We start from the raw sequence: 25272 nt of genomic DNA on the forward strand, positions 1-25272 counted from the left end.
TTGCCACAGACTTTTTTTTTTTTTGAGGTGGAGTCTCACTCTGTCACCCAGGCTGGAGTACTGTGGTGCAATCTCTGCTCACCGCAACCTCCACCTCCTGGGTTCAAGCCTTGGCCTCCCGAGTCGCTGGGATCACAGGTGCCTGCCACCACGCCCAGCTAATTTTTGTATTTTCAGTAGAGATGGGGTTTCACCATGTTGGCCACAGGCTTTTGAATGTCCTGGGGCCCTTCTGTGTTCTTACTGTCAGAATCTGTGCTGATGCCAGGCGCAGCGCCAGGGACTTCCCGTGCGAGCCTGCAGGTGCCCCTCCCTTCTGCACAGCCTCTCTGGGCCTACTGAGGAGCTGCTGTCACCCTCAGGAGCCGCCTGGAACTTGACTTTGGAAACACCCTCTAAACAGATCTTAGAACCTAGGGTGAAAAGACTGAATTATAGCCCAGGAGCCTAGGGGACGCTACTGGCCGCCGCTGAGAGCCAAGGGGCTTCCTAGGGGTTCTTTCTTTCTTTTCTTGTCTTTTCTTTCTTTCTTTCTTTTTCTTTTTTTGAGATGGAGTTTTGCTCTTGTCACCCAGGCTGGAGTGCAACAGTACTATCTCAGGTCACTGCAACCTCTGCTTCCTGGGTTCAAGCCATTCTCCTGCCTCAGCCTCCCGAGTAGCTGGGACTGCAGGTGCCTGCCACCACATCTGGCTAATTTTTGTATTTTTTTTTTTAGTAGAGACGGGGTTTCACCATGTTGGGCAGGCTGGTCTTGAACTCCTGACCTCAAGTGATCCACCTGCCTTGGCCTCCCAAAGTGCTGGGATTACAGGCATGAGCCACTGCACCCGGCCCACCTGGATAACTTCTAAAAATATTTTATAGAGATTAGGTGTCGGTATGTTTTATTTTGTTTTGTTTTGTTTTTTTGAGACAGAGTCTCACTCTGTCATCCAGGCTGGAGTGCAGTGGTGTGATCTTAGCTCACTGCAACCTCCACCTCCTGGGTTCAAGCAATTCTCCTGTCTCAGCCTCCCAAGTAGCTGGGATTTCAGGTGCCCATCATCATGCCCGGCTAATTTTTGTATTTTTAGTAGAGATGACATTTCACCATGTTGGCCAGGCTGGTCTCGAACTCCTGACCTCAAGTGATCCTCCTGCCTTGGCCTCCCAAAGTGCTGGAATTACGGGCATGAGCCACTGTGCCCAGTTGGATCTCTATGTTGCCCAGGCTGGTCTCGAATTCCTGGCCTCCCAAATTGATCCTCCTGCCTTGGCTTCCCGAAGTGCTAGGAATACAGACGTGAGCCACCACACCTGTCTGAACCTAGATTCTGTTCTTGCCGTGTGAAGTTCCTGAATGTTGGGAGCAGAGGTGCGATGTGATCAGGTTTAGAACCTGGTCCTGGCCGGGCACAGTGGCTCACGCCTGTGATCCCAGCACTTTGGGAGGCCGAGGTGGGCGGATCACCTGAGGTCAGGAATTTGAGACCAGCCTGGCCAACATAGTGAAACCCCATCTCTACTAAAAATGCAAAAAAAATAGCCAGATGTGGTGGCGTGCATGTATAGTCTCAGCTGCCCAGAAGGCTGAGGCAGGAGAATTGCTTGAACCTGGGAGTCGGAGGTTGTAGTGAGCTGAGATCGCACCACTGCACTCCAGCCTGGGCGACAGAGTGAGACTCCGTCTAAAAAAAAAAAAAGAACCTGGTCCCTCTGGATACTGAGAGGGGAACGGGCGAGGGGCAGGAGTGGACGTGGAGAGTTCAGCTAGAGTGGAGCCACCGACATCCCAGCGGGAGATCAAGGTGGCTCTTGCTTGGGGATTGCAGGGATGGTGGAGAGAAATGGGTAGTTTAGAGGCTCCAGGGAGTTAAAGCGATCGCCGGAAGTGAGAGCGAGGGAGGGTGTTTCCTGGCTGCCTGTGCCCACCTGCTGCCATCCGAATTCCTTTGATGTTTGACCTGCTGAGTCATCTGCAAGTCATTACCCCACAACAGTTGCTGTTTTTCCTTTTTAACAATGCATTTGTTTTGAACCATTGAGCCATTATGTTCCGGGCCAATGGATTTCATGGCGTTTCCCCAACTACACAGTCCTGGAGAATATTTTAAATGCCATTTAATAAAAGGTTCTGCACAATGCCGTTCCCATGACATGTTCTGCTCAAAGCTGTCACGAGCTGGTCCTCAAGGGGATGGGGTTAGGCTGAGGACCCTCTTCGGTGTGACTCTGCTGGGCAGAACGTCCCGGCACAGCTCCCCAGGGCCTGATGTGACTGTGCCTGTGCTGGGCAGTGCCCTTGCGTTCTTTTTTTTCTTCTTCTTGAGATGGAGTCTCGTTCTGTTGCCCAGACTGGAGTGCAGTGGCGTGATCTCGGCTCACTGCAACCTCCGCCTCCCAGATTCAAGCAATACTCCTGCCTCAGCCTCCCAAGTAGCTGGGATTACAGGCACACACCACTGTGTCCGGCTATTTTTTGTATTTTTAGTAGAGACGGGGTTTCACCATGGTGCCCAGGCTGGTCTCGAACTCCTGAGCTCAAGTGATCCGCAAGCCTCAACCACCCAAAGTGCTGGGATTACAGGCATGAGCCACCATGCCCAGTCTTGTCTTTCAAAAATATTAACGATGTATTAATGTTCTTGTGGAACACACCTGTTGTTAAGATGACATCCCCAGAACCCCTTTTCCTGGGGCCCTGCTGTAAAGCAAACTGGGGTGGTGCACTCACTTGCAAAGCACAGAAGACCCCAATTTTTGCATTCATGAGTAGGCCACATCACAAACTGGGCATGGCCTCTTCCCTCTGCCTCATCTCCCAATTCCTGTCGCCACCTCCTGCATATTTCTGGAATTCAACTCTTCCTCTCCAATCCCCCTTGTCTGCCCTGGTTCAGATTTGGTTCTTCCCAGCTCACAATCCCTACTGCCACCCCTTGGCCACCATGGGTGCCACTGCAGAGCAGGACCGTATACACCCCTGGTCTCTCTGAGCAGCTCCCTCTCCTCCTCTCCTTCTTTCCTCTTTTTTTAAAAAAATTTTTTAAGGCTGGGTGCAGTGGCTTACGCCTGTAATCCCAGCACTTTGGGAGGCCGAGGCGGGCGGATCACGAGGTCAGGAGATCAAGACCATCTTGGCTAACACGATGAAACCCCGTCTCTACTAAAAATGCAAAAATTAGCCGGGCGTGGTGGCGGGCGCCTGTAGTCCCAGCCACTCGGGAGACTGAGGCAGGAGAATGGCGTGAACCCGGGAGGCGGAGCTTGCAGCCAGCCGAGATCGAGCCACTGCACTCTGGCCTGGGCAATAGAGCGAGACTCTTGTCTCAAAAAAAAAAAAAAAAATTTTTTAGAGATGGGGTCTTGCTGTGTTGCCCAGGCTGGTCTTGAACTCTTAGGCTCAAGAGATCCTCCTGCTTTGGCCTCCTTCTTCCATTTGCCCTTCAAAATTCAGCTTAAGGCCAGGCATGGTGGCTCTCGCCTATAATCCCAGCATTTTGGGAGGCTGAGGTGGGAGGATCCGTTGAACTCAGGAGTTTGAGACCAGCCTGGCCAACATGGTGAAACCCTGTCTCTACTAAAAATACAAAAAAATTAGCCAGGCATGATGGCAGGTGCCTGTAATCCCAGCTACTTGGGAGGCTGAGGCAGGAGAATCACTTGAACCTGGGAGGTGGAGGTTGCAGTGAACCAAGATCACACCACTGCACTCCAGCCTGGGCAACAGAGCAAGACTCCATCTGGAAAAAAAAAAAGAAAGAAAAGAAAAGGGTCAGGTCAGAAATAACCCCTAGGGGTCACACGTGGTGGCTCACACCTGTAATCCCAGCACTTTGGGAGGCTGAGGCAGGTGGATCACCTGAGGTCAGGGGTTCGAGACCAGCCTGGCCAACATGGTGAAATTTCATCTCTACTAAAAATACAAAAAATAGCCGGACACAGTGGTGTGTGCCTGTAATCCCAGCTACTCGAGATAACGCCACTGCACTGCAGCCTGGGCAACAGAGCGAGACTCTATCTCAAAAAAAAAAAAGGTTTCCAGACATAGGCTAGGTGTGGTAGCTCACTCCTGTAATCTCAGCACTTTGGGAAGCTGAGGCAGGCGCATCACCGGAGGCCATGAGTTTGAGACCAGCCTGACCAACATGGCAAAACCCCGTCTCCATGAAAAAATACAAAAATTAGGCCGGGCGCAGTGGCTCAAGCCTATAATCCCAGCACTTTGGGAGGCCGAGACAGGCGAATCAGGAGGTCAGGAGATCGAGACCATCCTGGCTAACACGGTGAAACCCCGTCTCTACTAAAAAAATACAAAAAAACTAGCCGGGCGAGGTGGCGGGTGCCTGTAGTCCCAGCTACTCGGGAGGCTGAGGCAGGAGAATGGCATAAACCCGGGAGGCGGAGGTTGCAGTGAGCCAAGATCCGGCCACTGCACTCCAGCCTGGGCGACAGAGTGAGACTCTGTATCAAAAAAAAAAAAAAAATTAGCATGCTGGCACACGCCTGTTGTCCCAGCTACTCAGGAGGCTGAGGCTTGAGAACGACTTGAACCCAGGAAGGAGAGGTTGCAATGAGCCGAGATCATGCCACTGCGCTCCAGCCTGAGCGACAAAGTGAGACTCTGTCACAGGGGAAAAAAAAATTATCCAGGCATGGTGTTGCACACGTGTAGTCCCAGTTACTCGGGAGGCTGAGATGGGAGGATCACTTGAGCCTGGGAGGTCAAGGCTGCAGTGAGCTATGATCGCTCCACTGCACTCCAGCCTGGGCAACAGAGCAAGACCCTTGCTCAAAATAAGTAAATAAATAAGAACATAATCTAAGTTCACCATCTCAGTCACGATGCCCCCATTATCCTTCTCTTGCTGCCACTGTTCCAGCCACACAGACCCTCGTTTAGGACGCCCTGCCTTTGCCCTTGTCCTTCCCTGTCCATAGACGGCTCCTCCACCAGGCGCCTCTTCCTCTCGCCCTTTCCTTGTCTTTCCTTGTCTCTCTTCAGGGAAGCCCTTTCTCAACTCTCAGCTCTCTGAGAGCTGTGTCCTTTTCCTTCACAGCATGTTTTTCACTTTGTAATTAGACGTTTAAAACTGTGAGCGTTGGCCGGGCGTTGTGGCTCATGCCTGTAATCCCAGCACTTTGGGAGGCCAAGGCAGGAGGATCACTTGAGGCCAGGAGTTGAAGACCCCCCTGGGTAACATAGCGAGATCCCAACACTACAAACAAAAAATGGTTTGCTGGCCAGGCACGGTGGCTCATGCCTGTAATCCTAGCACTTTGGGAGGCCAAAGTTGGCAGATCATCTGAGGTCAGGAGTTGGAGACTAGCCCGGCCAACATAGTGAAATCTCATGTCCACTGAAAACGCAGAAATTAGCCAGGTGTGGTGGCATGCACCTGTAATCCCAGCTACTTGGGAGGCTAAGGCAGGAGGATCGCTTGAACCCAGGAGGCACAGGACGCAGTGAGCTGAGATCGCACCATAGCACTCCAGCCTGGGTGACAAAGTGAGACTCCGTCTCAAAAAAAAAAAAAAACAACAGGCCGGGACGCAGTGGCTCACACCTGTAATCCCAGCACTTTGGGAGTCTGAGGTGGGCAGATCATGAGGTCAGGAGATCGAGACCATCCTGGCTAACATGGTGAAAGGCCATCTCTACTAAAAATAATACAAAAAAATTAGCTGGGTGTGCTGGCGGGCGCCTGTAGTCTCAGCTACTAACGAGGCTGAGGCAGGAGAATGGCGTGAACCCGGGAGGCAGAGCTTACAGAGAACCGAGATCCTGCCACTGCGTGTCTGGGTGACAGAGCGAGACTCCATCTCAAAAAAAAAAAAAAAAGACAAGAAAAGAAAACAAGCAAACAAACAAAAAAGATACCCTGGCCTTTGGCTTTCCTCAGCTTTGTTACTCACCTCTCATTTTGCTGATTTCTTTTTTTTAATTTTATTTTTATTTTTATTTTTTTGACAGGGTCTCACTCTGTTGCTCAGGCTGGAGTACAGTGGTGCCATCAGGGCTCACTCACTTCTGAGCTCAAATGGTCCTCCCACCTCAACCTCCCAAGTAGCTGGGACTACAGGCATGCATCACCACATCCAGCTAATTTTAAATTTTTTTGTAGAGATGGGGTCTCACTGCATTGCCCACCCTGGTCTTCACCTTCTGGGCTTCCCTCTCAGCCTCCCAAAGTGCTGGAATTACAGGTGTGAGCCACCACATCTGGCCTAAGCTGTCACTTTGACCATGCACAGCTGCCACCTCAGAGCCTCCCATCCCCTCCCCAGGCCTGGGGACGCAGGGTCACTCTGCAGAGATCAGCCCCCGCACTGCCCATAGAGGGTCGCAGCTGGAGCACAGAGCGGGCATCTCCACTCCTGGCGACACCGCAGGGCAGTGGCCCCCAACAGCCCAGCCCACTGCCTCCTTGGATCTCCCTCTGATCTCTGCCCACAGCAGCCTTGGAAGCTGCCCAGGCTGTGGTGGAGGGGGCAGGATGGCACCACTTTCTGAGAAGAGGCCAGAAAGAAACAGGAGCTGAGGGACACACCTGACTGCTCATTCTGCAGCTGCCCCTGCCCCCCTGGAGCAGCCACTGTTGGGCAGGACAACAGATCTAGACCCAGCCCAAGACCCATGGGCTCAGCGGAGGGCTCAGGTCCAGTCTCTGTCCTTAGAGAGCGTCCTGCTCATGGGGGAGGCACCCCCCAGCTGCAGACTGAACTGTGTTCCTTCAAAATCCCTATGCGTGGCTGGATGCGGTGGCTCCTGCCTGTCCCTGGGTTCAAGCGATTCTCCTGCCTCGCCTCCCGAGTAGCTGGGATTACAGGCGCCCGCCACCATGGCCCAGCTAAGTTTTGAATTTTTAGTAGTGATGGGGTTTCACCATGTTGGCCAGGCTGGTCTTGATCTCCTGACCTCAAGTGATCCTCCCACCTTGGCCTCCCGCAGTGCTGGTATTAACAGCCATGAGCCACCACGCCCAGCCCAGGATTGCCCCTTTTTTAAGCCTCATTTTTGGTGTAAGGCCCACAGGGGCACCATACCTGTCTCCCCTGGCCTCAGTTTCCCCTCTGTAAAATGAGCATTTAACCTAGAAGGTCTCCAAGCTCCCTTTGGGCCCACACTGCAGTCCCGCCTCCCCGAAACCCCACTCCCTGTGATGTGAGTGACACATCAGAGTTAGCCACTGGAAAGAATGTGTTGCCCTTGACAACCATTCTCTCCCTGGCTTCTCCCCCCAGGGACAGAAAGAAATGTCCCATTAATCATTCTGGCCTCTCCCTCCCTCCTCCTGCCCCCACCTTTCATTCCCCAGGGGAGGGAGCCCAACGTCCCTAAGAGGGTTTCATGGCAGCTGTGGTCTCAGCTACGCCGTCCCCACCCCTGTGCCTGGAGGCCTGTCTCAGCCCTGATTCCAGGGTTTCAGGCCAGTCAGGGAGCTCTAGGTCAGGAGACACTTGGGCTGGGGGCTGGACAGGCTGAGCTGGGCAGGAGGGGTGGGGAGTTGCAAGCAGGATCAGATTGTCAAATGTATCTGGGTGCTTCTTTCTCTTGGGGTCCCTGCCAGACAGAACCGGGAGCCCAGATACGACCTGGCCTAGAAAGTACGGTGCAGGGGAGAGGAGCTATGATGGGGGCAACACAGGCAGTGCTGGGAGCCCAAGGGAGACACCTGGCCCAGCCTAATGGGGGGCAGAGGTGCAAGGAGGACTTCCTGGAGGGGGTGGCATTGGAGCTGGAGCCCCTGTTGAAGATGGAGGGAAGGGAGATAAATAATTGGCCATCAGCCAGGTGCAGTGGCTCACGCCTGTAATCCCAGCACTTTGAGAGGCCAAGGCGGGTAGTTTGCTTGAGCCCAGGAGTTCAAGACCAGCCTGGCCAACATGGTGAATCTCTATCTCCACTAAAAATATAAAAATTAGCCAGGTGTAGTGGCACACGCCTGTAATCCCAGCTACTCAGGAGGCTGAGGCAGGAGAATCACTTGAACCCGGGAGGTGAAGTTTGCAGTGAGCCAAGACTGCACCACTGCACTCCAGTCTGGGCAACAGAGCGAAACCCTCTGTCTCAAAACAAACAAACTAGGAACTGGGCATCACAGTGGGTTTGTGGAAAGCCTTAGCTGGCCAGGGTGAGGGATATGGAACTGGGGAGGTCAAGAGGGTGTGGTAGGAGATACAGCCTGGGAAAGGGGTGGAAGGCCCTAAATGCCACCCCCAAGAAGCTGGACCATGCAGAGGATGCCCAAGCAAGATGGGCAGACTGGGTTTAGGAAGATCTTCAGTGGCTGAGGTGGTGTGAATGGCAGGGAGTGTAATCCTGGGCAGATCAGGGAGGGGGGGTGTAAGCCAGGCCTTGGGGGACAACTTCTCCCACAAACACATGACCCATCCACTCCCAGGGTCAGGGTAGGGGTACCTGGTAGCACTTGGGATCCACCCCTTGTCCTCTAAGATCATCACTCTAGCCAGTGTCTGGCCAATTGAGCTTCAGCACAGAGGGCAGCAGAACTTCAGGAAAACTTGGAGCCATGGGGCACTTTCTCTGGCTAGAACTTCTGCACAGCCCCAGGATGGAAAATGAATTTAGAGAGGATTTTCACTGCCATCACTCTAGTCTGTTGCCTGGCCAACCACAGTAACCTCCTCACTGAGCACCCCAAAAGCCCTGGCCCCCTACATTTGGTTGAATAGTGTCCCCTCAAAATTCACGTCTACCTGGGACTTGTGACTGGAGGGCCGGCAACTTCCATTTTTGCCCTTTTGGAATTGTTCCTGCCAGGTAAACAAGCTTGGGCTGGACTGCTGAATAATGAGGGACTCATGGAGAGAGAGAAAAAAAAAAGAGAGAGAGAAAGATGTGCAGCCAGTTCTTAGCTGTTCCAGCCATCCCAAATACATGAGTGAAGCCCAGCTCCCATCTGCCTATAGCTGCATGAGTAGCCCTAGCCAATGCCCATGCCATATTTAGCTGAAGAGCCGCCCGGCTGAGCCCAGCCCAGCCCACCTACAGAACCTTGAGAAATAAGGTAACATTGCTTTAAGCCTCAGAGTTTTGGAGGCATTTGTTATGCAGCAAGACAATTTGCAGGGCATGGTGGCTCATGCCTATAATCCCAGCACTTCGGGAGGCTGAGGCGGGTAGATCATCTGAGGGTAGGAGTTCAAGATCAGCCTGGCCAACATGGTGAAACCTTGTCTCTACTAAAAATACAAAAATTATCTGGGCATGGTGGCGTGTGCCTGTAGTCCCAGCTATTCAGGAGGCTGAGGCAGGAGGATTGCTTGAACCCGGGAGGCAGAGGTTGCAGTGAGCCGAGATCATGCCATTGCACTCCAGCCTGAGCAACAAGAGCAAAACTCTGTCTTAAAAAAAAAAATTAGTCAGGGATGGTGGTGTGCACCTGTAATCCCAGCTACTCAGGAGGCTGAGACAGGAGAATCACTTGAACCTAGGAGGCAGAGGTTGCAGTGAGCCGAGATCATGCCATTGCACTCCAGTCTGATCAACAAGAATGAAATTCCATCTCAAAAAATAAATAAAAATAAAATAACAAAATAATAATGAAAAAAGAAACAAAAGGCCCAGGTGCAGTGACTCACACCTCTAACCCCAGCACTTTGAGAGGCTGAGGTAGGCCGATTACTTGAGGCCAGGAGTTCGAGACCAGTATGGCCAACATGGCTAAACCTCGTCTCTACCAAAGATACAACAGTTAACCGGGTGTAGTGGTGCATGCCTGTAATCCCAGCTACTCAGGAGGCTGAGGCATGACAGTTGCTTGAACCTAGGAGGCAGAGGTTGCAGTGAGCCAAGATCGTGCCACTGCATTCCAGCCTCAAGGACAGGACAAGACTTTGTCTCAAAAAACAAAACGAAACAAAAATATCAGAGCCAGGGTGGGGTGGATGAACCGTGGGGCCTTTTCCTCTTGATATTATTATCACAGACAGATCTCTATCAGGGTCTGGGGAGAGGCCTGAGGCCAAGCTGGTGGAGGAGTAGGGACTGAGTCACCTGCATTTCCCCTCCCCGCACCGACAAAGTCCTGGGCCCAGATCTGGGGTCTGTTTCTGCTGGGAATGAGGTGAGCCAGAAAGCACCTCCCTCTGCTCCTCCTTGATGTGTGTAATGGTTGCCATGGAGCTGGGGCCTTGTTTGATGACCCAGGGCTGGGTGGGCCTCTGAGAGCCTTTATAGCTGGTTGCCTTTTGGGAGAGGGCAGGCGGGAGCCCCACCCTGTCTCATGAGTCACCCCAAAGGTGCGTGGGCAGGCAGGTGCTGGGGAATTGGCTACTCCCCAGAGCTTGCTGTGGCCATCCCTCTGGCCCCTCTGGGCGTCTGGAGCCCACTTCCTCACACTGGTACTCACTGCAGCTGGGGACATCTGCACTAGGAAGACAGGACATGACATGGAAGCTGGCCTCTACTCAGAGGCTGTGACATTCTGGTCACCAACCTGATGCTATAAAACAAGTGTCACGGCCGGGCACAGTGGCTCACACCTGTAATCCCAGCACTTTGGGAGGCTAAGGCTGGTGGATCATGAGGTCAGGAGTTCGAGACCAGCCTGGTCAACATGGCGAAATCACATCTCTACTGAAAATAAAAACATTAGCCAGGTGTGGTGGTACACGCCTGTAGTCTCAGCTCCTTGGGAGGCTGAGGCAGGAGACTCTCTTGAACCCAGGAGGTGGAGGTTACAGTGAGCCGAGACCATGGCATTGGACTCCAGGCTGGGCAACAGAGCGAGACTCTGTCTCAAAAACAGACAAAAAAGAGTGTCACCCGGGGCTACTTGGCCAGACACAGAGAGGAAGGAGATGTCCCTATTATCTGTCAAAAATAATTGTTGGGGCTGAGCACAGTGGCTCATGCCTGTAATCCCAGCACTTTGGGAGGCCGAGGCAGGTGGATCATTTGAGGTCAGGAGTTCGAGACCAGCCTGGCCAACATGGTGAAACCTTGTCTCTACTAAAAATACAAAACTTAGCTGGGCGTGGTGGTGGGCACCTGTAATCCTAGCTACTCGTGAGGCTGAGACAGGAAAATCGCTTGAACCTGGGAGGCGGAGGTTGCAGTGAGCTAGGATCATGCCACTGCACTGCAGCCTAGACAACAAAGTGAGACTCCATCTCAAAAAAAAAAAAAAAAAAAAAGGAAAAAATTTAAAAATTAGATGGGTGTGGTGGCATGTGCCTGTAGTCCCAGGTACTAAGGAGGCTGAGGTAGGAGGATGACTTGAGCCTGGGAACTCGAGGCTGCAGTGAGCTCTGATCGCACCACTGTACTCCAGCCTGAGTGACACAGCAAGACGCTGCTTAAAAAAAAAAAAAAAAAAAATTATTGGACACAACTATTGTGCCAAACCCCTAGGTTAACAGTGGGGATTCAGTGGGAGAACGAAACAGATAAACAGGTCCAGTCCCTGCCCTCAGGGAGTTACAGTTTAATGGGAAAAAGAGGTATTCACCAAAGAAGGGCACAGCTGACGAGTGAGTTACCCTCACAACTAGTGAGTTACACAGAACAAAGCAGATTATAAAAATACAGCGATTGGCCGGGCACAGTGACTCACGCCTGTAATCCCAGCACTTTGGGAGGCCGAGGCAGGCGGATGACCTGAGGTCAGGAGTTCTCAACCAGCCTGGACAAAATGGCGAAACCCCGTCTCTACTAAAAACACAAAAATTAGCTGGGCGTGGTGGCGGGCACCTGTAATCCCAGCTACTTGGGAGGCTGAGGCAGGAGAATGAATCGCTTGAACACGGGAGGTGGAGGTTGCAGTGAGCTGAGACTGCACCATTGCACTCCAGCCTGGGCAACAAGAGCGAAACTCCGTCTCAAAATAAATACAAAGATACATACACGGATTAAAATAGTCTGGTACTGACGCCTGAACAGACAGATTGATCCAAGGAATGAAACGGAAATTCCAGAAGTTAACCTGAATGCGCACACGCGTGCACACACACACACACACACACACACACACAGAGGAAGGCATGAAAGTCTCCATGACCCTCAAGGTATAAGATGCTTTTTTTTTTTTTTTTTTTTTTTTTTTTTTGAGATAGGGTCTCACTCTGTCACCCAGGCTGGAGTGCAGTGGTGTACTATCCCAGCTCAGCTCACTGCAACCTCCACTCTACCCTCCATCCCCCCAACCTACCCCGACCACCCTGAGCTCAAGCAGTTCTCATGCCTCAACCCTCAGCCTCATGAGTAACTGGGACTACAGGTGTGCACCACCATGCCCAGCTAATTTTTTGTATTTTTAGTAGAGATGGGTCTAACCATATTGTCCAGGCTGGTCTCAAACTCCTGAGCTCGAGCGATCCTCCTGCCTCAGCCTCCCAAAGTGCTGGGATGACAGGTGTGAGCCACTGCACCTGGCCGCATTTTTCTAATCACAGTATATTTGGTTCCCAGTGCCCAGGCTCTCAGGGCAGAGAGTCCAGTGTGGTCACTTTGCATGGCCTCTCTCCCCTCCTGAACTTGTGCCAGGGCCCCAGGGCTGACCTGGAAAAGGAAAATAGCAGAGAGTGGAGGTGGGGTGTCCGGTTTGGGGAACACCCTGGACCCCCTTGTCACTGTCGGCATCTCTTCTGCACAGTGGCATTGCTGGGAGGTGCCTACTGTGCCTATTTGAGGGGCTGGCAGCCGCAGCCTCACTGCAGACCAGGGACTTGGCTTCCAGGCTGACTGCAGCCCCAAGAAGCTGCAGGGTCGGGCCTCCCCGCCCATCCCCAGTCTTCCCCACCCTGGCCTGGCCCTCCACGTGCAGAAACATGCAGGCCCCTCTGCAGGACTGTGGGAGGAGCATGTCCCTCAGACTGGCCTGTGTCCTGGTTCCTCTTACTGCCTCTTCCAGAGGTTGTCACCTGCAACTGCCCCGGGATAAAGGCAAGGCCAGAGAGGACTCCTGGACTCCTGTGTGCCTCGGGTGGCAGGGGCAAACATAGCCAACTGGTGCCCTGAGCAGGGCTGTGATGAGGACACCCTTGGTGGCTTGTCCCACATCAAGCTGGGAGGTGACACTGAGGATGCATTAGTCTGCAGTGTATGATAAAAACAGCATTTCAGGCCAGGTGCAGTGGCTCACGCCTGTTGTCCCAGCACTTTGGAAGGCCTAGGTGGGCGGATCATATGAGGTCAGGACTTTGAGACCAGCTTGGCCAACATGGTGAAACCTCGTCTCTACTAAAAAAACAAAAACTACCCGGGTTGGTGGTGTGCACCTGTAATCCCAGCTACTTGGGAGGCTGAGGTAGGAGAATCACTTGAACCTGGGAGGCGGAGGCTGCAATGAGCCGAAATTGCACCACTGCAGTCCAGCCTGACTCCGTCTCAAAAAAAAAAAAAAAAAGGCATTTCAATTCTTTTTTTTTTTTTTTTTTTTGAGACGGAGTCTCGCTCTGTCGCCCAGGCTGGAGTGCAGTGGCACAATCTCGGCTCACTGCAAGCTCCGCCTCCCGGGTTCACGCCATTCTCCTGCCTCAGCCTCCCGAGTAGCTGGGACTACAGGCGCCCGCCACTGCGCCCGGCTAATTTTTTCTATTTTTAGAAGAGACGAGGTTTCACCATGGTCTCGATCTCCTGACCTTGTGATCCGCCCGCCTCGGCCTCCCAAAGTGCTGCGATTACAGGCGTGAGCCACCGCGCCCGGCCGGCATTTCAATTCTAATAGGGAAAGGATACATTTCCTTCCTTCCTTCCTTCCTTCTTCCTTCCTTGCTTCCTTCCTTCCTTCCTTCTCTTTATTCTTTCTTTTTTTTTTGAGACGGAGTTTCACTCTCATTGCCCAGGCTGGAGTACAATGGCATGATCTTGGCTTATTATTATTCTCCATGTTGGTCAGCCTGGTCTTGAACTCCCAACCTCAGGTGATCCACCTGCCTTGGCCTCCCAACGTGCTGGTGCGAGCCACTGCGCCCGGCCTAGGATGCATTTTTCAATATTTTAGTGTTTGAATAACAGGCCAACTTGAGGAAAAAATAATTTGAATCACACATCACACCAAAAATAAATTCTATGTCGATTTTAACACTTTTAAAAATTATTATTATTATTACTTTAGAGACAGGGTCTCACTCTGTCACCCAGGATGGAGTGCAGTGGTGTGATCATGGTTTACTGCAGCCTTAGACTCCTGGCCTCATGTGATCCTCCGGCCTCAGCCTCTCAAAGAACTGGAACTACAGACACGCACCACCACGCCCAGCCTAGGTGGGTTTTTAAGATCCATTCAAGGGCGGGTGCAGGGGCTTACACCTGTAATCCCAGCACTTTGGGAAGCTGAGACAGGAGGATCACTTGAGCCCAGGAGTTCAAGACAAGCCCGGGCAACATAGTGAGACCTCATCCCTACAAAAAATTTTAAAATGAGCCAGGCATGGTGGTGCACGCCTGTAGTCTCTGCTATTCAGGAGGTTGAGGCAAGAGCATAATTTGAGCCCAGGAGACAGAGATTGCAGTGAGCTATGATGGCACCACTGCACTGCAGCGTGGGTGACAGAGTGAGACTCAGTCTCAAAAAAAAAAAGAAAAAAAGAAAAAAGGTGGGGCCGGACGCAGTGGCTCAAGCCTGTAATCCCAGCACTTTGGGAGGCCGAGACGGGTGGATCACGAGGTCAGGAGATCAAGACCATCCTGGCTAACATGGTGAAACCCCGTCTCTACTGAAAAATACAAAAAACTAGCCAGGCGAGGTGGCGGGCGCCTGTAGTCCCAGCTACTTGGGAGGCTGAGGCCGGAGAATGGCGTGAACCCCGAAGGCGGAGCTTGCAGTGAGCTGAGATCTGGCCACTGCACTCCAGCTGGGGCGACAGAGCGAGACTCTGTCTCAAAAAAAACAAAAAACAAAAAACGGTGAGGGGTCTGTAATCCCAGCACTTTGGGAGGTCGAGGCAGGTGGATTACCTGAGGTCAGGAGTGACCAGCCTGGCCAACATGGTGAAACCCTGTCTCTACTAAAAAATTCAAAATTTAGTAATTCAAAATTAGCCAGGCATGGTGGTGGATGTGCCTGTAATCCCAGCTACCTGGGAGGCTGAGGCAGGAGAATCACTGGAACCCCACAGGCAGAAGCTGCAATGAGCTGAGATCGCGCCACTGCACTCCAGCCTGGGTGACAGACCAAGACACTGTCAAATAAATAAATAAATAAGGCAAAAAGGGAGTTCTTCCTGGGTACAGGGGGTTGGGTCCCAGCCCTGCCACTGACCTGCCCTGGGACTGCAGGAAGTTTCTCTGCCTGCCAGGCCCCAGGTTTCTTCTCATCCGTATAATGAGATTAGTCGTAACACCTGCCCTGCCCACCTCTGGGTACTCAAGGAGAGGCTAAGTCTATGAGCAAGAACGTGTTTCAAGAAGGGGAAACAAGCTCTTCCCACGTTCTGATGTATGCTTTCAACTGCCTTTCAAAAGGGAGTGAGAGAGGGGAAACCTGTATTATATGGGCTGGGCATGGTGGCTCACACCTGGAATCTCAGCATTTTAGGAGGCCGAGGTGGGAGGATCACTTGGGCCTAGGAGTTTGAGACCAGCGTGGGCAACACAGTAAGATTCTCTTTCGGCCGGGCGTGGTGGCTCAAGCCTGTAATCCCAGCACTTTGGGAGGCAGAGACGGGCAGATCACGAGGTCCGGAGATCGAGACCATCCTGGCTAACCCGGTAAAACCCCGTCTCTACTAAAAAATACAAAAAAACTAGCCGGGCGAGGTGGCGGGCGCCTGTAGTCCCAGTTACTCGGGAGGCTGAGGCAGGAGAATGGCGTAAACCCAGGAGGCAGAGCTTGCAGTGAGCCAAGATCCGGCCACTGCACTCCAGCCTGGGCAACAGAGCAAGACTCCGTCTCAAAAAAAAACAAAAACAAACGAAAAAAAGATTCTCTTTCTACAAAAAGTTACAAAATTAGCTGGGCAGCTGGGCGCAATGGCTCACGTGTGTAATTTCAGCACTTTGAGAGGCCGAGGCAGGCGGCTCACATGAGGTCAGGGGTTCAAGACCAACCTGGCCAACATGGCAAAACTCCGTCTCTACTAAAAATACAAAAATTAACCAGGAGTGGTTGTGCACGCCTGTAATCCCAGCTACTGGGAAGGCTGAGGCAGGAGAATCACTTGAACGCGGGAGGTGAAGGTTGCAGTGAGCTGAGATCGTACCACTGCACTCCAGCCTGGGCAACAGAGTGAGACCTACCTCAAAAAATAATAATAATATAATAAACAAAAGAGACCCCAGAGAGTTTCCTTGACCCTTCCCCCACGTGAGGACACAGCTAGAAGGCACTCTCTATGAACCAAAACCAGACACCAACTCTTCCTAGTTTTTTGTTTATTTTTTTTTAAATGAAGTCTCACTTTCTCACCCAGGCTGGAGACCAGTGGTGTGATCTTGCTTCACTACAGCCTCTCCCTCCCGGGTCCAAGCGATTCTTGTGCCTCAACCTCCCAAGTCTGGAATTACAGGCACACGCCCCCATGCCCTACTAACTCTTGTATTGTTAGTAGAGACGGAGTTTTACCATGTTGGCCAGGCTGGTCTCGAATGCCTGACCTCAAGTGATCCTCCCGCCTTGGCCTCCCAAAGTGCTGGGATTACAGGAGTAAGCCACCATGCCGGTCTAATTTTTAATTTTTTTGTAGAGACGGAGTCTGGCTATGTTTCCCAGGCTGGTCTTGAACTCCTGGCCTCATGTGATCCTCCCGCCTCGGCCTCCCAAAGTGCTGGGAATACAGGTACGAGCCACCATGCCTGGCCTCTTCTCATATCTTGATCTTAGACTTCTCTGCCTCTACAATTGTGAGAAGGAAATGTCTGCTGTTTTTAAGCCACTCAGTCTCTGGTGTTTTGTTATCGCTGCCTGAGTGAACAAAGACAGCCTCCCATCTGCCCGAACACAGGCTGGGCCCAGGAGGGTGGCAGGTGCATGGCTCACTGGTCATTAAACAGCAGGAGGGACACTGGTCCATACAAAGTGCCATGGCAGTGCTGAGAAAGAAGGGAGTCACTCTGTTTGGTGGTCAGCCTGGAGAGACTGTCTGGGAAGACATTACAAGAGGAGGTGATATCTGAACTGGGTTTTGAAGTAGCAGTAGGAGTTTTCTCTCTGGGGAGGAGGTGGTTCCAGGCAGGGGAACAGCACAGGCAAAGGCTCAGAGGTGTGAAGGAGCAGGGAGTGAGGGACCCCGATTGGGAGGATCTTGAATTTCCTTACCTGGTGGCCAATGGTTCTCAATGTCTTCCCACTTCAACGCACTTCACATTTCTTTCCTGTCCTGCTCAAGACAGATGTCCCTTCTAGAAGTTTTTCTTTTTCTTTCTTTCTTTCTTTCTTTCTTTCTTTCTTTCTTTCTTTCTTTCTTTCTTTCTTTCTTTCTTTTTTTTTTTTTTTTGAGACAGAGTTTCATTCCTATCGCCCAGGCTGGAGTGTAATGGCGCGATCTTGGCTCACCGCAACCTCCGCCTCCCGGGTTCAAGCGATTTTCCTGCCTCAGCCTCCCGAGTAGCTGGAATTACAGGCATGCCACCACGCCTGGCTAATTTTGTATTTTTAGTAGAGACGGGGTTTCTCCATGTTGGTCAGGCTGGTCTCGAACTCCTGACCTCAGGTGATCCGCCCGCCTCAGCCTCCCAAAGTGCTGGGATTACAGGCATGAGCCACCGCACCCTGCCAGAAGTTTTTCTTGTGAGTTGAGGTGAACCTCTGAATCCCCTTGGAGAACTGAGGTATGTCCCCTTCCGGTAATGCCCCCTCTTCACCCAAAAATGGGGGCCACAAATCTGTTGGGTTTCCCAGAAAGAAGACATCTGGCATAATTAGAGTGTGAAGGTCAGGCTGACGGGGGCTGGTACCCTGATCCAGGGGAGAGGTGGTCACAGGTCTCTGTCTACCCGCCCTGAGCCCATCTCATCTTTTTTATTATTTTTATTTTTATTTTATTTGAGAGGGTGTTTCACTCTTGTTGCCCAGGCTGGAATGCAGTGGTGCGATCTCGGCTCACCGCAACCTCTGCCTCCCGAGTTCAAGTGATTCTCCTGCCTCAGCCTCCTGAGTAGCTGGAATTACAGGAACAAGCCACCATGTCCAGCTAATTTTGTATTTTTAGTAGAGACAGGGTTTCGCCATGTTGGCCAGGCTGGTCTTGAACTCCTGACCTCAGGTGATCCACCCACCTCGGCCTCTCAAAATGCTGGGATTACAGGCGTAAACCACCATGCCCGGCCTTCCATCTGGTAATTTTCTGTCTTGAAGAGGAACTACCCTGCCCTGGCAGAGGCTGGGGATGAAGGAGGGAGAGAGGGCAGGTCCCCTGGATAAAGAGATGAGGGGGTGTGAGATCTGGGAGCCCCCCACCCAGGGCCAGGCTGCAGGGGGACAGCAGGGCCATACGAGGAGTGTCACAGAGCTTGCATTTGGGCGTGATCTAATCCCCAGTCCTGCCCTGACCTCCTGGGTGCTCTTAGCCAAGCCCTCTTCCCTGTCTGTGCTAGAAAGTGAGGGTCACTCCCTTCTACGCAGGAGGGTGAATTGAGGGTGGGGATCTGAGCTCTCTGAGCAGCAAAGCTGGACACAGGCCAAGTTGGGAAGCTTGTCTTCATCCCCCATCCTTCCCCAGGGCGGGGCCTTGAGAACATGAGAACCTGGAGCCTGGGAAGTCAAGGCTGCCGCGAGCTATGATAGCACCATGGCATTCTAGCCTGGGCAACAGTGAGACCCTGCCTCAATAATAATAATAATAATAATAATAATTAATTAATTAATAAAAGAGACTCCAGGGAACTTCCTTGATCGGCACTCTCTACGAACCAAAAACAGACACCAACTCTTCCCAGGTTTTTTTGTTTTGTTTTGTTTTGTTTTCTTGAGACAGGGTCTCACTCTGTCACCCAGGCTGGAGTGCCGTGGTGCCATCTAGGCTCACTGCAGCCTCAACCTCCCAGGCTCAAGTGATCCTCCCACCTCAGGTCCTAAAGGAAGAGTCGCTACATTGGGGACTGTTTGGACAAGGAGATCCACCGGGCAGACTTGGCGGGATAGTCCCTGGGGCAGCCTGGATCCTGGGGCTGCCTCCTCCTTCCTCTGCCCCTCCCTGGTCAGGCGCTCCTGGGGTGGGGTGGGGGAGTCCAGGCTTGTCTTGCAACTGATTGTTCTCTTCGGACCCTCCCTGGCGATGCCAGATTCACTGAGCCGGCAGATTCTGCCCCCAAACCTGTCCAACCAGTTGTTTGAGAGGAGGGGGTACCTGGGAGGGGCAACAGGAGATGCCAGGAACAGCTTCCCCTAGCCCAGCACAGACTACAGACCAGGGAGCCTCTGGAGCTGTAGACACTGCAGACAGACGGACAGATGGACAACAGCTGTAGGCTTGGCCCGGCCATGGGGCTCTCTGCGGGACAGTCCCAGCTGCTAATGTCGCTGTTGCTGCTACTGACCCATGTCCAGCCTGGGACAGGCATAGGTGAGTAAGGTGGGGGTTGGTCGGGAGGGACCCACTGCATCTCAGGCTGCAGGACAGACCCAAGACCTCACTTTGTTTCCAAATTCTCACGCGTGGCTCCTGCCTCCCTCGTTTCCCTGAGGAGAGGTTTCTAGACGTCCAGGACAATGTGTGTCCCCAGGAAGCTCTGGCAAGCCTAGCCTAGGCAACATAACAAGACCCCATTTTTAAAAAAGATTTTTGTTTTTAATTAGCTGGGTGTGGTGGAGTGCACCTGTAATCCCAGCTACTTGGGAGATGGAGGCGGGAGGATGGCTTGAGCCCATGCAGTGAATTATGAATGCGCCACTGCACTCCAGCCTGGGCCAAAGAGCAAGACCCTGTCTCAAAAAAAAAAAGAAAAGAAAAGAAAAGAAAAGAAAAGAAAAACTGGACAGGCTGAGAGATACATTCCTACAATCTCTGCCTTCCCCCCTAGTCTTTGCCTGCTCTACTTCTCTTTCTCTTTCTTTCTTTTCCTTTCCTTTCCTTTTTCTGTTCCTTTCCTTTCTTTCTGATGGAGTCTTGCCCTGTCACCCAGGCTGGAGTGCAGTGGCGCAATCTCGGCTCACCACAACCTCCGCCTCCTGGGTTCAAGCGATTCTCCTGCCTCAGTCTCCTGAGTAGCTGAGATTACAGCCATGAGCCACTATGCCTGGCTACTTTTCGTATTTTTAGTAGAGACGGGATTTCACCATATTGGCCAGGCTGGTCTCGAACTCCTGACCTCATGATCCGCCTGCCTCGGTTTCCCAATGTGCTGGGATTACAGGCATGACCCACCGCGCCCGGCCTCCACTTCTCTTTCTAAACATTAAGTGCCTCCTGCACGCAGAGTGCCCTGGGCTGCAGAGATAGGACTGAGAACTCTAAGAAAGGAATCACGACAGTCGCCCTCAAGGAAGACTCTAGCCTGCACCTTTGGACTTGAGTTGAATTCAGCGTAAATGAATCAAATTGAACTGAACTGAACCGAACAGGGGCAGCTGCTGGAGACTTGCCTAGAAGCCCAGTCCATCATTCTGCTTCTCCTGGACCTGTATTTGGGGTTGGGGAGAGGAAGGGCGCTGTGGTCCTGCTCTTGCCTGGGAGGCTCAGTTGGGGAGGTCTGAGCTCTCCAACCAGCAAGGCTGGACACAGGCCAAGTTGCCAATCCGGAGTCCCCTCTGGCGTACGGACCTGGGATGCTTGTCCTCATCCCCCACCCTTCCCCAGGGAGGGGTGGTGGGAGTCTGAGAGGGGGACTTGGTCCTGAAGGCGAAGACACCTTGGGGCCATGGTGGGAGGTGGTAAAGAACCGGGCGGGGAGGAGAGGACATTCTAGACTTGGAACCAAGATCTGGCTTCAGAGCCCCCAGACCCTCTGGGCAGTCTGTGTCCCAGCCTGGAGTCTCAGCCAAAGGGACCTTCCTGTGCCATTCCAGCCCCCGCCCCCTGCCAAGCTACTCATCCTCTCAAGCAGCACAACCTAGACCATGTGGGTGGAGCTGGAGGGACTTAAGTTGGAGGTTACTGCGCATGTCAGGAGCAGAGTTCAGCCAAGGGTCAGGCTGCCCCCAAATTCCAGTTTCATCCCAACATGGCCCGGCCCAGGAGAACTGTGCCTACCGCCAGGGTGGAGGCTCCCATGCTGCCATTGTCCTGCACCTCCCACGGTGCCCACCCCCAGTAGACTCCTAAGAGAGGGGCCAGGGGCTGGACTCAGGCCTCCCACCCATGCCCATGGGGCATAGAGTCGCCAGAGAAGAAGCTTCCTGATTCATACCGGACCCGACCTCCCAGGAAGTGCCCCTAATTTGGGGCTCCCATGTTAAGTCTGGATCTGGGTGGGGGGAAGATCAGAGCTGTTGGGGGCTTGGTTGCCCCATTTGGCCTCTCCTCTCTGCCCTCCCCTTCCAGCTGCCCCAGAGCACATCAACTATGTGCCCCAGCTCTCAAACGACACCCTGGCGGGGAGGCTCACCCAGTCCACCTTCACGCTGGAGCAGCCTCTGGGCCAGTTCCACAGTCACAACATCTCTGACTCGGATACCATCTGGCTGGTGGTGGCCCTCAGCAATGGTGGGTGCTGCTGGGGCCAGGCCTCGGTTTTCCCTCTGTGAAATGGGCCTGCGGGCCTGAGGGCAGTAGCGGGTGTGTTGGGGGGAGATGCAGGGAGCAGGTGCTGCAGGGGATGGGGCCGGGGAGGGCTGTCAGGCCTGGTGGGGTGAGGGTGGAATCCTGCTATGTGACTGTCTAACCACAGTGCCACCCTTAGCCACCCAGAGCTTCACGGCCCCACGGTCAAACCAGGACGTCCCGCCTCCTGCCAACTTCTCCCAGAGGGGCTACTATCTCACACTGAGGGCCAACCGGGGGCTGTACCCGGGTGGCCAGGCCAGAGGCCAGCTCCGTGTCCTCCGCGTCGGCAATGATACCCACTGCCAACCAACAAAAATTGGCTGCAACTATCCCCTCCCGGGACCCGGCCCCTACAGGTGAGCGGTTCTGCCAGGCCCTGGCTCCTGCCTGCACCCAAGCCAGAGCCTGGGGCAGCTCCTAGGATGCTCACCAGGGCCCCAGCAGGATGCCTGGGTCCCCTGCTCCTGCTTGGCCAAAGGGAAGAGGAAGCAGCAGGCAGGGGTTGGAGAGGCCTTCATGAATTACATGAATTATCCTTTTCTTTTCTTCTTCTTCTTCTTTTTTTTTTTTTTTTTTTTTTTGAGATAGACTCTTGCTCTGTGACCCAGGCTGGAGTACAGTGGTATGATCTCGGCTCACTGCAACCTCCGCTTCCCGGGTTCTAAGCGATTCTCCAGCCTCAGCCTAACGAGTAGCTGGAATTATAGGCATCTGACACCACACCCAACTAATTTTTGTATTTTTAGTAGAGACCGGGTTTCGCCATGTTGGCCAGGCTGGTCTCAACTCCTGGCTTCAAGTGATCTGCCCACCTTGGCCTCCCAAAGTGCTGGGATTCCAGACGTGAGCCACCGCGCCCGGCCTATCCTGCTTTTCTTGAGCAGAAGGCTTCCCACCTCAAGCCCCAGTCCCCACGGGCCATGTGGACCACTCAGGTGGCGTCTCTCCATCCAGACAGTCTCCCCTCACTAAATGCTTGATTCACGCATGTTCCGTTCTGAGAGATCGAATACCCGCCCCCTACCTTTCCCAAATGAGGACACAGAAGCCCAGAGAGGAGGGTCACACTGCTGGAAATGTCACCCCTAGATTCGAACCCATTCTATTGGGCTCTTTAGTCCTCAGCTCCCTCCCCAGGCTGCTCTCCCCAGGGCCTGGGACTCCAGGGGACAGACTTGCAGGCACCACCGCCTGATGGTTTCAGGACTCTGGGGGACCCCATGGCCAATGCTGGGTCTCCCATTCAGGGTGAAGTTCCTGGTGATGAATGACGAAGGACCCGTGGCTGAGACAAAGTGGTCCAGCGACACTCACCTGCAGCAAGGTAGGGGCCAGAGGCTCCGGTGGAACAGTAGGGGCAGAGGGCAGGGCAGAGGGACTGGAGCCTGGGGCTCCTGAGGACTGAGGATGGGCTGGAGGAACAGGTCAGCCCACCACCCAGTCAGAGGCAGTTGACCGTCCTGCAATTTGCAGGTGCCCCTCCCGCAGCCACCCTCTTCCCCCAGGCCTGGGTGGTGGTAGGAGGGGGGTGGGGGGTGATTGGTCTGGATTCTGTCCAAGGGCCCCCCCACGTCACGTAAAATTTATTTTCCTGCCCGCCTGTGCGGTCCCCCATCACCGCCCTCAGCCCAGGCACTTCCGGCTGTCCCCGGCCCCCAGAGCCCGGGCACCGTGGTCATCATCGCCATCCTGTCTATCCTCCTGGCAGTCCTCCTTACAGCCCTCCTGGCTGTGCTCATTTACACCTGGTGAGTGGACCGGGCTGAGACCGCCCATGCCTCTTGGGAGGGCCGGGACCCTTGGGCATTAACCCCTCCCTCTCTACTTCCTCCCCGCCCGCCCCTGCCCACCTTCCAAGCGGGCACTGTGCACCCCCTGGTGGCAGCATCTGGGATTGCAAGTGGGTGCAACCTGCAGACACCCCAGTCGGGGAGACGCTCCAGGTGGAGGTGAATTGCTTTCAGGCCAAGCTCTGAGCATTGCCTCAAGATGCCATAGAGGCCAGGTGTGGCGGCTCACGCCTGTAATCCCAGCACTTTGGGAGGCTGAGGCGGGTGGATCACCTGAGGTCAGGAGTTCAAGACCAGCCTGGCCAACATAGTGAAACCCCATCTCCACTAAAAATACAAAAAATTAGCCAGGTGTGGTGGCACGTGCTTGTAATCCCAACCACTTGGGAGGCTGAGGAAGGAGAATGGCTTGAATTGGGGAGGTGGAGGTTGCAGTGAGCTGAGAGATTGCATCACTGCACTCCAACCTGGGCAACAGAGTGAGACTCCATCCAAAAAAAAAAAAAGGGTGTCAGGGTGTCATACAGAGCTCAGGTGCCTGAGCCTGGGGCACAGAGGGGGTCCACAAGGCTTCCTAGAGGAAAGGGGAGACCTAGCCCTGGTGGGATTTGGGGAGGAGGGGGAGAGGCGGTGACTCTAAGAAGGGGGGTGCAGGCAGCCAGGCCAGGCCAGGGGCCCCAGGGGCCCAGCTGAGGAACTGGGCTGTATCCTGCAGCCTATGGGAGCCAGTAGTGGGTTTTGATCAAGGGAGACAGGCAGATCATGTTTGAGCGGGATCCTGGGGTGTGGAGGGTGGAGGGGGAGAGTGGTGGGGGGCAGGAACGATGAGCTAGATTTGTGAGGTTTGGAGGAATCACCTCAGTCCCTTTGGTTAATTCCGCCTGGCCAGTGGAGTCTCAGTTTCCCCTTTGTGATGGGTCGGAGCATGCTAGCCAATGGGTGTGGGATCTCGGCCAGAGTATTTCTTCAGCATCCATTATCTCTCCCTCTCTCCTCCCCTCCCAAGCTTCAACAGCTGCAGGAGCACTTCGCTATCAGGCCCAGAGGAGACGGGGAGTGTGAGAAGATACACCACCCACCACACGTTCAGCACTCCTGCTGAGGGGGCTTCCTGAGGGGTTTCGGGGGGCGGTCCATGTGTCCCTCCATCTCCTCCCTGGCCCAGGCTGCAGAGCCTGAGCTGGGACATGCCCTGAAGCTTCTGGACCCTGAGAGAGATCGTTTCGTTTCTTTACTTTTTTTTTTGAGACGAGTCTCACTCTGTCGCCAGGCTGGCACGATCTTGGCTCACTGCAACCTCTGCCTCCCGGGTTCAAGCGATTCTCCTGCCTCAGCCTCCCGAGTAGCTGGGACTACAGGCACGCACCACCACACCCAGCTCATTTTTGTATTTTTAGTAGAGACAGGGTTTCTCCATGTTGGCCAGAATGGCCTCGATCTCTTGACCTTGTGATCCGCCCGCCTCAGCCTCCCAAAGTGCTGGGATTACAGGCGTGAGCCACCGCGCCCGGCAAGAGAGATTGTTTCTAGATGAGGGTGGGGGGTGAGTGTCCTTAACCCAAAGCTTGTGCCAGTCTCTATCAGAAATAAATGCCCCCAACATCCCCCTGCCTGCCTGTGACATCGTACACCTGGGCAATCTTTCTGCACCACTGCCCCTGGCTCCTCCTCCTGGGGAGGTCCCCAAGGGCATGTAGGACCGGGGCGAGGCTCAGGATCCTAGGGCAGTTGTCACCTGGGGCAGGACAGGCCTCTCTGCCAGCCTCACTGTCCCTATCTGTAAAATGAGGATGGTAACCCTGAACCCACAAGGCTACAGTAAGACTAAACCAAGATGAACGTGCCTTGGGAACTGTGAAGACCGTGGACCCAAGGCTGGTCGCAATGGCTC

General features: G+C 53.6%; 1 protein-coding gene across 1 annotated transcript; it reads left to right on the plus strand.

Moving 5' to 3' along the window:
- The first annotated feature begins 19050 nt into the window (after positions 1–19050).
- On the plus strand, positions 19051–24986 carry UPK3BL2 (uroplakin 3B like 2). Its single transcript, XM_008018418.3, has 6 exons — positions 19051–19452; positions 21370–21531; positions 21728–21947; positions 22839–22915; positions 23219–23339; positions 24388–24986. Exons 1-6 carry the CDS (start codon positions 19341–19343, stop codon positions 24494–24496), a joined length of 801 nt encoding a protein of 266 aa, XP_008016609.1. The 5' UTR covers positions 19051–19340; the 3' UTR covers positions 24497–24986.
- Positions 24987–25272: the final 286 nt, after the last annotated feature.

Source organism: Chlorocebus sabaeus, chromosome 28 (genome assembly GCF_047675955.1).
Source record: "Chlorocebus sabaeus isolate Y175 chromosome 28, mChlSab1.0.hap1, whole genome shotgun sequence".
Lineage (NCBI taxonomy): Eukaryota > Metazoa > Chordata > Mammalia > Primates > Cercopithecidae > Chlorocebus > Chlorocebus sabaeus.

Excerpts from the sequence above, each read along its gene's own strand:
- UPK3BL2 (XM_008018418.3), top strand. The coding sequence starts at position 19,341 with ATGGACAACAGCTGTAGGCTTGGCCCGGCCATGGGGCTCTCTGCGGGA. Across the intron at positions 21,532-21,727 it reads GGTGGTGGCCCTCAGCAATG|CCACCCAGAGCTTCACGGCC; the intron begins GTGGGTGCTGCT and ends TGCCACCCTTAG. Across the intron at positions 21,948-22,838 it reads CCGGGACCCGGCCCCTACAG|GGTGAAGTTCCTGGTGATGA; the intron begins GTGAGCGGTTCT and ends TCTCCCATTCAG.